A 10,295-nucleotide genomic window follows, 5' to 3' on the forward strand; every position below is an offset into this window, starting at 1 on the left:
TGTTGTGCTAATGGAAACCAACATTCTACAAGATCATGCTTCATCGTTGGATCGCAGGTGAGTAGTACATTAAGGGTTATAGAATGGCATCTGGAATAACAAGCATTGAGGCATCTTGATTTGAAGATCACTTGGTTGACCACAGTCAACAATAGGCTATATTGAACGCGCCCTTGATCCGCCATCGATGAAACTAGCTTCTTGAGTCATAATCCACAAGAAAGATTCTCTATGGTGGTTTAGGAAAAATATTTGTTGTGTTCAAAACATTATTAGCTCGCATGTTAGTTGTCATAGTTAAAGTTTTAGGTTAATGTCTCAAGGATTTTGTGTTTTTCTTTCTTTTAATTATCCAACAGTTTTATTTAAAAACTTGGTTAATAGTATTTATTTAATACAATAAATAATTATATACTGTTGGAAATTTAATAATTAATACTATATTATGAGTTAATATAATTAATTATTAATATTTAAGCCAAGATGAATGAGAGATCTTGTGCATTAAGTTTGTGTGTTGGAACCATAAACATGTGGGAAATTGAGCTTGTCCCACATAGGTGGAGAGATAAATTTTTTGTGAATTTATAATTAGAATTCTCCACACGAATGTATTCTTGCATGACAACTCACACCCAGTGGTAGCCAGGAGGGTGCGAAGCACCCGACCCGCGCCCGCGCCCGGGCACGGGCTCGGGCACGGGACGAGGGCGATGGGCGCAATGTGGCGCTTTGATGGCGCAGTGTCTTGGCTTGTGGTCAACTAGAGACTATTCAAGTTCGTAACTGAAAATAGTTAAGTATCAGAATTAATTTTTATTGAATTTTGTATTCAATATAGACTGTTTAAATTCATAACTGAAAAAATGATTAAGTCTTATTGAATTGTGTATTCAATAGAAACTAATCAATTCGAATTCTGGTTGGTTGTTATATACAAAGCTTGGTGCTTTGTTTTAGACACACGAAAAATACAGAAATTCGTATGGTTCATAGCTCACACAGAGAATTTCCAAACTTCGAATCCCTAAGAACTCTTGTTTCAGGTATCTTTTCAGGTGCTAGGCTAATCCCGGCAGTACAATCTGCTTAGGCTGTTGTACCCTGGGAAACAGACGGGTTCACCTGGGTGGCCCGAAATCTGTTTTAAGGGAAGCGTGATCTTCACGTGCCTCAGTCACCATTGATTTTCGTTTTCCTGATTTTCCTTGTAACCTGTTCTTACTTTAATTTAAATTTCTTGTATTGTAATTTCTTTCAGTTTAGTTATGTTCTTCTTTATGTATTGTAATCATAATGTTTATTAATAAAATTGTTATTTTATTTATTTTGTGAACGGACTCCTACAAGCTTAAAACAGAATTTTAAAACCCGTTCACTACTTTGGTTTTTAAAAATTTTATAAACAGTTTGTTTGTTCATTAGCAAACTTTTGTAGTTTGTATTGGTTTTCTGTAAACCAATCTGTTTCTGCTATAAACTGATTGAATTTTCATTCTTGTTTCAGAAATGGCTACTGTTGCAGCAACCACATCAACCACCGTTGGATCCACATCCACTACCATGGGACCATTGGTTGGTACCCAAGCGGCTCAAGCAGTTGCTAATCATGCTGAAAAACCAGAGAAGTTTACTGGTTTGAACTTTAAGAGATGGCAACAAAAAATGTTGTTCTATCTGACCACTCTAAACCTTGCGAGGTTTTTGACAGAGTCTCCTCCTGTTCTCGCAGAAGGGACATCTGATGTCCAATCTGTGAGTGCTATTGATGCTTGGAAACACTCTGAGTACCTATGCCGCAACTATGTGTTGAATGGCTTATCAGACGCCTTGTATAATGTGTATCTCAAGGTTCCAACTGCCAAAGAGTTATGGGAGTCATTGGAACGGAAATACAAGACTGAGGATGCGGGTACTAAAAAGTATGTTGTGGCTAGGTTTTTGGACTATAAAATGATTGATTCAAAAACTGTGATGAGTCAAGTCCAAGAACTGCAGATTATTCTTAGTGATATTCTGTCGGAAGGGATGAATCTGAGTGAAACATTCCAAGTGGCAGCAATTGTTGAAAAATTGCCTCCTAGTTGGGTGGACTTCAAGAATTACCTTAAGCATAAGCGAAAGGAAATGACCATCGAAGACCTTGTGGTTCGTCTTCGTATTGAAGAAGACAACAGAATAGCCCACAAAGGAGGTCAAGTTGAAGCTTCTGCAAAAGCAAACCTTGTGGAACATGGTCAATCCTCAAGGGGTCACAAGGGTAACAAAGGCCACAAGTTCAATGGAAAAGGGAAGAACAAAGGTGTTGACCTTGGGCCAAAGAAAGGTGGTGTGAAGAAGAAGGCTGGTCCTTTTAAAGGGAAGTGTTACAACTGTGGACAAACTGGTCACCGTGCTGACCAATGTAAAGAGCCTAAACGTGACACGGCTCTTATGGTTGATGATGATGGTATGCCATTAGTGGCCATGATTTCAGACCTCACTGCCATGGCGGAGGAGGTAAATTTGGTGGGTAACGAGCCAAAAGGGTGGTGGGTTGATACTGGGGCAACCCGCCATGTGTGCCCAGATAAGACCCTCTTTAATACATTTAAAGAGGTGGTGGGAGAAAAGTTGTACATGGGTAATGCTGCTACAGCTGACATCAAGGGTGAAGGTGATGTGATCTTGAAGTGGACTTCTGGGAAAGAGCTCACTTTGAAGAATGTGCTTTATGTTCCAGACTTGCGCAAGAGTCTTGTGTCGGGTTGGATGCTTAACAAGCATGGTTTTCGTTTGGTTTTTGAAAGTGATAATTTTGTTTTAACTAAGCGTGGTATGTTTGTTGGAAAGGGCTATGCCCAGAATGAAAGTGCTACTACTTCTGCTTACTTGGTTGAGTCTCCTAATGTTTGGCATGGACGTCTTGGTCATGTAAATTTTAATTCGATGCGTCGTTTAATTAAATTAGATTACATACCAACTTTTGCCATTGACTCTAAAACAAAATGTAAAACTTGTGTTGAAGCCAAACAAACAAGATCATCCTTCAAATCAGTTGAAAGAATAACTGAACCCCTTGATCTGATTCACACTGATGTGTGTGACTTAAAATCAATTCCTACCAGAGGTGGTAATAAGTATTTTATTACCTTTATTGATGATAACACAAGATATTGTTATGTTTACTTACTTAAGAGTAAGGATGAAGCAATTGACAAATTTATCTTGTATAAAGCTGAAGTTGAGAATCAACTCAACAAGAAAATAAAACGTGTGAGAAGTGATAGAGGAGGTGAATATGTTTCACCATTTGGGGAATTATGTGCAAAAAGTGGCATAATACATGAGTGTACCCCTCCTTATACACCCCAATCAAATGGCATCGCGGAGCGAAAGAATCGTACACTAAAAGAAATGATGAATGCCATGTTGATAAGTTCTGGGATGAGCCAGGACATGTGGGGGGAGGCCATTTTGTCGGCTAATTTTTTGTTAAATAAAATACCTTTCAAGAATAAGGACATAACACCTCATGAGTTGTGGTGGGGACATAAATCATCCTATAAATACTTGAAAGTGTGGGGGTGCCTGGCTAAGGTGATTGTTACACCCCCCAAGGCACTTAGAATAGGGCCAAAAACTGTTGATTGTATTTTCATTGGATATGCCAACAATGGTACCTCACATCGTTTTCTTGTATATGAATCCAAGAATCCTGATGTGCACAAGAACTCTATCATAGAGACAAGGCCAGGAAATGTGACATACTTTGAAGAAGAGTTTCCAATGTTAGTACAAACTCGTGCGAGTTCTTCAACAACCAATCATGCAAGTTCATCAACAATGGTTGATGAGACTGTTCGAGAGGAAACTCAAGAACAATTAGAGCTTGAAGAGGGTGAGCCAAGAAGAAGTAAAAGGCAAAGGACTGAGAAATCCTTTGGGCCTGACTTTCTTACATTCATGGTTGAGAGTGAGCCTCAAACCTATCGAGAAGCAGTTACCTCTTCAGATGGACCTCAATGGAAAGAAGCCATCAAGAGTGAAATTGATTCTATCTTGCAGAATCATACTTGGGAGCTAGTAGATCTTCCACCAGGGTGCAAGCCACTTGGATATCGATGGATATTCAAGAAAAAGATGAAAGCTGATGGCTCTGTCGACAAGTATAAGGCAAGGCTTGTGATCAAAGGGTTTAGACAAAAGGAAGGTCTTGACTATTTTGACACATACTCGCCTGTGACCAGAATAACCTCAATTAGATTTGTGCTTGCAATTGCAGCTTTGAGAAATTTGGAAATACATCAAATGGATGTAAAAACTGCATTTCTCAATGGGGAATTAGAGGAAGAGATTTACATGGAGCAACCAGAGGGTTTTTCTGCTCCCGGCCAAGAGGGCAAAGTGTGTAAACTCGTCAAGTCATTATATGGCTTGAAGCAAGCTCCAAAACAATGGCATCAAAAGTTTGACCAAGTTATGCTTAACAGTGGTTTCAAAATAAATGAATGCGACAAATGTGTCTATGTGAAAGACACTTCCAAAGGTTATGTGATCTTATGCCTTTATGTAGATGATATGCTTATCATTGGGAGTGATGATAAGATGATCAGATCTACTAAAGACATGTTGAAAGCGAGATTTGACATGAAAGATATGGGTCTAGCTGATGTGATTCTTGGAGTAAAGATCATTAGAACCCAAACTGGTTTGGTGCTAAGTCAATCTCATTATGTGGATAAGATCCTTGAGAAGTTCAATCCTGGAGACACGAGTGTAGCTCAAACTCCAATTGATACCTCTCAACATTTATCAAAAAATAGAGGCGAGAGTGTTGCTCAATTGGAATACTCAAGGATCATTGGCAGTCTTATGTATCTCATGTCATGTACTCGACCAGACTTAGCATATGCTGTGAGTAGGCTAAGTAGATATACTAGTAATCCTAGTTCAGAGCACTGGAAGGGTATGACAAGATTATTACGGTACTTGAGATACACGAGAAATTATGGACTGCATTATGGCCAAAATCCAGCTGTTGTGGAAGGATTCAGTGATGCCAACTGGATATCCGATACGAAAGATTCTAGATCTACAAGTGGTTATGTGTTTACCCTTGGAGGAGCGGCTATATCTTGGAAGTCGTCCAAACAAACTCTTATAGCTAGATCCACGATGGAATCTGAATTTATCGCGTTAGATAAAGCTGGAGAAGAGGCAGAATGGTTGCGTCAATTTTTGGAATATGTTCCAAGATGGCCTAAGCCTTTGACTGCTATTTGTATACATTGTGATTGCCAATCAGCTATTGGTAGAGCTCAAAGTGCAATGTATAATGGCAGATCAAGGCACATGCGACGTCGGCATAACACGATACGACAACTACTCTCAACTGGAGTTATCACGATTGACTATGTGAGGTCAAAGGATAACATTGCGGATCCGCTTACAAAAGGCTTAAGCAGAGAGGTAGTACATAAGTCGTCGATGGGAATGGGTCTAAAGCCCTTGGAGTAAATTTGTACAACGGAAAACCTATCCTAGAAGATTGGAGATCCCATGATCTAGGCTCAATAGGACCACCTAACTGTACGAACTGAGATCACTGTGGGGGAGAACCTCAACATACAAAGGGAGTTACAAACTTCCTAGTCCATTCCTAATTAAAATCAGTGATATAAAGAGAGGTTAAGCATACGGCTTTTAATGATTTGTAAATCACCTATGTTAGAGAGAAGTGGGGTCGCTTCAAATGGAATTGGGGGCACAATTCCTAGAGCTCTCGCAGAACCAGGATGGTGTTCCATGACCATAACGGACACAACTATGAGGGGTTAGCCAGACCAGGAAGAGTAATGTGTGATGTGTAATAACGTCTACGTAAAAAGGGGTTGGTTCAAGGACATCACGTCTACTAACCGCTAGGAGACTAAGTATATGTCACAAAGGAGGGTTCAAAGGGAAACCTACCTATCCTGCATTACTTAACCGCTGAAATTTTATCATGACACTTGAGTGTATGGGACGATCTCTATTCATGTGGGGGATTGTTGGAAATTTAATAATTAATACTATATTATGAGTTAATATAATTAATTATTAATATTTAAGCCAAGATGAATGAGAGATCTTGTGTATTAAGTTTGTGTGTTGGAACCATAAACATGTGGGAAATTGAGCTTGTCCCACATAGGTGGAGAGATAAATTTTTTGTGAATTTATAATTAGAATTCTCCACACGAATGTATTCTTGCATGACAACTCACACCTAGTGGTAGCCAGGAGGGTGCGAAGCACCCGACCCGCGCCCGCGCCCGGGCACGGGCTCGGGCACGGGACCGGGACGAGGGCGATGGGCGCAATGTGGCGCTTTGATGGCGCACTTTGCAAGTTCGTAACTGAAAATAGTTAAGTATCAGAATTAATTTTTATTGAATTTTGTATTCAATATAGACTGTTTAAATTCATAACTGAAAAAATGATTAAGTCTTATTGAATTGTGTATTCAATAGAAACTAATCAATTCGAATTCTGGTTGGTTGTTATATACAAAGCTTGGTGCTTTGTTTTAGACACACGAAAAATACAGAAATTCGTATGGTTCATAGCTCACACAGAGAATTTCCAAACTTCGAATCCCTAAGAACTCTTGTTTCAGGTATCTTTTCGGGTGCTAGGCTAATCCCGGCAGTACAATCTGCTTAGGCTGTTGTACCCTGGGAAACAGACGGGTTCACCTGGGTGGCCCGAAATCTGTTTTAAGGGAAGCGTGATCTTCACGTGCCTCAGTCACCATTGATTTTCGTTTTCCTGATTTTCCTTGTAACCTGTTCTTACTTTAATTTAAATTTCTTGTATTGTAATTTCTTTCAGTTTAGTTATGTTCTTCTTTATGTATTGTAATCATAATGTTTATTAATAAAATTGTTATTTTATTTATTTTGTGAACGGACTCCTACATATACTAACGAAAGAAAAAAAGTGGTTGTGGGTTGACCCAACCTAACCCGATAATAAAAGTTACTCATTTTGGCCCGTTTGGAATAGTTCTTGTTGTATGCACAACCTTGTCACTGAGTTTGTTAAAAACCGAATCAACATGACAAGTAACGTGAACTTTCTTGTTACTTATATAAAAAGGTTGAAAACATAATAGACGCGTAGAAACTATTTTATCTTATTATTCTTGTTACTTATAAAAAGGTTGAAAACATAATAGACGCCTAGAAACTATTTTATCTTATTAAAAACGAATCAACATGACAAGTATGGTGAACTTTCTCCTTACTTGTATGAAAAGTTGAAAACATAATGGATCCGCAAAAGGGTATTTTCGGAAACATAAACTTTGCAAAAATGTTTGACCAAAATTAGCTTTAAAGTTTAAACACATGTACTTGAAGACATGCATAATCAGCCAAAATCTAACATCATCAAAGTTTTAGCTTTTTGAATGTTGAATGCCTCAAAACCTAACATTTAATCCATGGTTTCTTTGTTTTAAACTCAACATTTGTCATTCTCATTACATAAGCCAAATCCACTTCTTATCTATTGGGTGTGTTTGGTAATGGAGTAGTTGCAAATCCTAATTAATTTAGGCATTAAATTAGGCATATTCAACTAAAAAAAAAACATTTATATACTAATAATTTGTACATAAAATGGTATTTATACAAACTGCACCACTAAAAAGCAAGCAAAAAAGATGGGTTCTCCTTCCTTCCATGAACTCAAAAAACAAGCATCTTTCTTTTTCAAAGAGAAGATCAAGACCGCGCGATTGGCCTTAACCGATGTCACGCCTGCAGAGCTGTGAGCTTGTGTTTTTAACGCGCGTTTTTGCCTTTTGGTTTGTGTTTTAAAGTTTATAAGTTTTGTTTTTGATGTTTAGATTGACTGAAGAAGCAACTGATGAAGATGCATGGCCGCCAGACACGCGAACAATGGGATTAATATCGCGTGCGGCGTTTGAAGTCGATGATTACTGGAGAATTGTTGATATTCTTCATAAAAGGTGTCAAATTTAGTGATTTCTTGTATTAAAAAAAAAAGTTGGTTTATGAAATAAATATGCAACTTTTGATGGGTGTTTTAGGTTATGGAAATTTGATAAAGAGAGATGGAGAGTGTCTTATAAGGCTCTTGTTATATTGGATCACTTGCTTACACATGGTCCAGAGAGAATTTCTGAAGAATTTCAATGTGATAAAGAGGTTATCAAGGAGATGACTACTTTCCACCATCTTGATCAAGAAAGGTATGCATAGGGTGTTAAATAACTGGCGGAGCTTGAACAAAAAATCAGGGGGAGGGGGGTGTCTTAAAATTAACACTACGTTGCGAAAAAACACGGGGGGGGGGGGGGGGGGGGGGGGGGGACCCCGGACCCTATGAAGCACTGCACTTGTGTTAAATGGGTCGAGTTTGCGGGTTGCCAAACTCTACACAAAGTCGGGCACATGAACTCGAACACGACACGAATGTACATGTGTTGACACGAAAATGACCCGTTTAACTTGAAATATTATTTGTTATTTTTTATTTCATATTAATAACTCTAGACCCATAAATTTACAACAACAAACAACCCCCTTACCCAGTTAATCCCACCTATAACTGTTAGTAGGGTCTGTGGAGGGTGAGATGTAGGCACACCTTACCTCTATCCTAAGGGATGGAGAGGCAGCTTCCAATTAGATCCTCGGCTCCAAAGACATATCAAGATATAATAGTCATAAAAGCATATATATATGCACCATAGTTATTAAAGGCGCAAGGCGCACTCAGGGCGCCGAGGCGCACCTGGGCACTCGCTTTAATAACTATAACATGAACCATAGTTATTAAAGGTGCGAGGCGCACTCAGGGCGATTTGTTGGGCCCGGTGTTTTATTTGCGTCTGGGCGCTCGCTTTAATAACTATGATATGCACGCATGTACACAAAAATAAGAGAAGAAACATATTGGGTTTAAAATAGTACCAAAAAAGAACTACAAAAGCTAAAGCTCCTAAGACAAGAAAATACTACAAAATGGCTGCTTACAATACAAATATATATTAATTACGTTTAGATAAAATGTAATACTTATTTTTCTTTTGTTTTCTAAGCTTTGGTATAGAATATTCAATCTAGTTAAAGTTAGACATAACACACATATTTAAAATAAGTATAAAATTTAACGGGTTAACCCGTGAACCCATCAAGTCACCCAAACAAAAGTTGTTTGGCTAAATGTGTTCATAGGTTCGACCCGAAATTGTTTAGACTAGAACCAAAGCCGCAAATTTCATGTTCGTGTTGTGTTAGCCTGAAACAATTTTTATCTATATTTAGGTTCAATTGGGGATTAAGGGTAAGAGAGAAATCAGAAAGAATATTAAAGTTGCTCGAAGAAGATCGATCTTTTTTAAAAGAAGAGAGGTATAGAGCCCGTAAGGTCACGAGTGGGATCAAAGGTTTCGGTAGTTTTACTCAAAGAAGTGTCGCGAAAAGATTCACAAAATCAAGATCCGAAATATATATCAAATGTAGTCACAACAATGACCATCATGATGAAGATGAAGACGATAATTTGGACTTTCACGATCACCCAATGAACAAGGATGAGCATCGGGATAGAGTTCCGCTCGTTTCTACATAGGTATGAAAGGCGGTACGATACACTTTTATGATCTAGAAGTAGACTTATGCATGTTTGGCATACTCTTGTGAAATATACTAATGAAATAGTACAGATACATCATACATGATACATACTTTTGGTGTGTTTGACTTTTGAAAGTCAAAACCGTTGTTTCGAATGGTAAATTAATACGTGTTTTATAAATACTCGATGCGAATTTTTTCCTTCGATTTTTAGTTTGTGGTATGAAGCTGAGACGTAGAAGAAATAAACTAGGAAAAGTTTCAAGATTCACATAAATATTGAAATTGAAAATTAAGATGGTTGACTCAGAAAAGTCAAAGAATCAAGATCATGGCATATACCATCTCCATTAGGGGTGTTCAGAATTCGTTTCGAATTCGAAAAATTTGAAATTCGTTTAAATTCGATTCGATTATCAAGAATTCGTTTCGATTATAAGAATTTGAATTCGAATTCGATTCAATTTGAGTCAAGTAAATCGAATACAAATCGAATACGAATTTATAATTTCAAATTCGATTCGAAATTCGAATAAAAATTATACATTTTTATATATAATACATATATAACTTTTATTAAGCTATACTATAAATTATTTTCAAAATGTTTTCCAAGTATTAAAATTACTCATTACCAAACACTACATGACCTATGAGTAAAAC

At 37.8% G+C, this 10,295-nt stretch overlaps 1 protein-coding gene across 1 annotated transcript; it reads left to right on the top strand.

The window, feature by feature from the left end:
* The first annotated feature begins 7,676 nt into the window (after positions 1 to 7,676).
* Positions 7,677 to 9,834, top strand: LOC110906049 (epsin-3). Its single transcript, XM_022151387.2, has 4 exons — positions 7,677 to 7,797; positions 7,877 to 7,999; positions 8,081 to 8,242; positions 9,321 to 9,834. Exons 1-4 carry the CDS (start codon positions 7,691 to 7,693, stop codon positions 9,625 to 9,627), a joined length of 699 nt encoding a protein of 232 aa, XP_022007079.1. The 5' UTR covers positions 7,677 to 7,690; the 3' UTR covers positions 9,628 to 9,834.
* The last annotated feature ends 461 nt before the right edge of the window (positions 9,835 to 10,295 follow it).

The sequence above is a fragment of the Helianthus annuus genome, chromosome 15, assembly GCF_002127325.2.
Source record: "Helianthus annuus cultivar XRQ/B chromosome 15, HanXRQr2.0-SUNRISE, whole genome shotgun sequence".
NCBI lineage: Eukaryota > Viridiplantae > Streptophyta > Magnoliopsida > Asterales > Asteraceae > Helianthus > Helianthus annuus.

Excerpts from the sequence above, each read along its gene's own strand:
- LOC110906049 (XM_022151387.2), top strand. The coding sequence starts at position 7,691 with ATGGGTTCTCCTTCCTTCCATGAACTCAAAAAACAAGCATCTTTCTTT. Across the intron at positions 8,000-8,080 it reads GTTGATATTCTTCATAAAAG|GTTATGGAAATTTGATAAAG; the intron begins GTGTCAAATTTA and ends TGGGTGTTTTAG. Across the intron at positions 8,243-9,320 it reads CACCATCTTGATCAAGAAAG|GTTCAATTGGGGATTAAGGG; the intron begins GTATGCATAGGG and ends ATCTATATTTAG.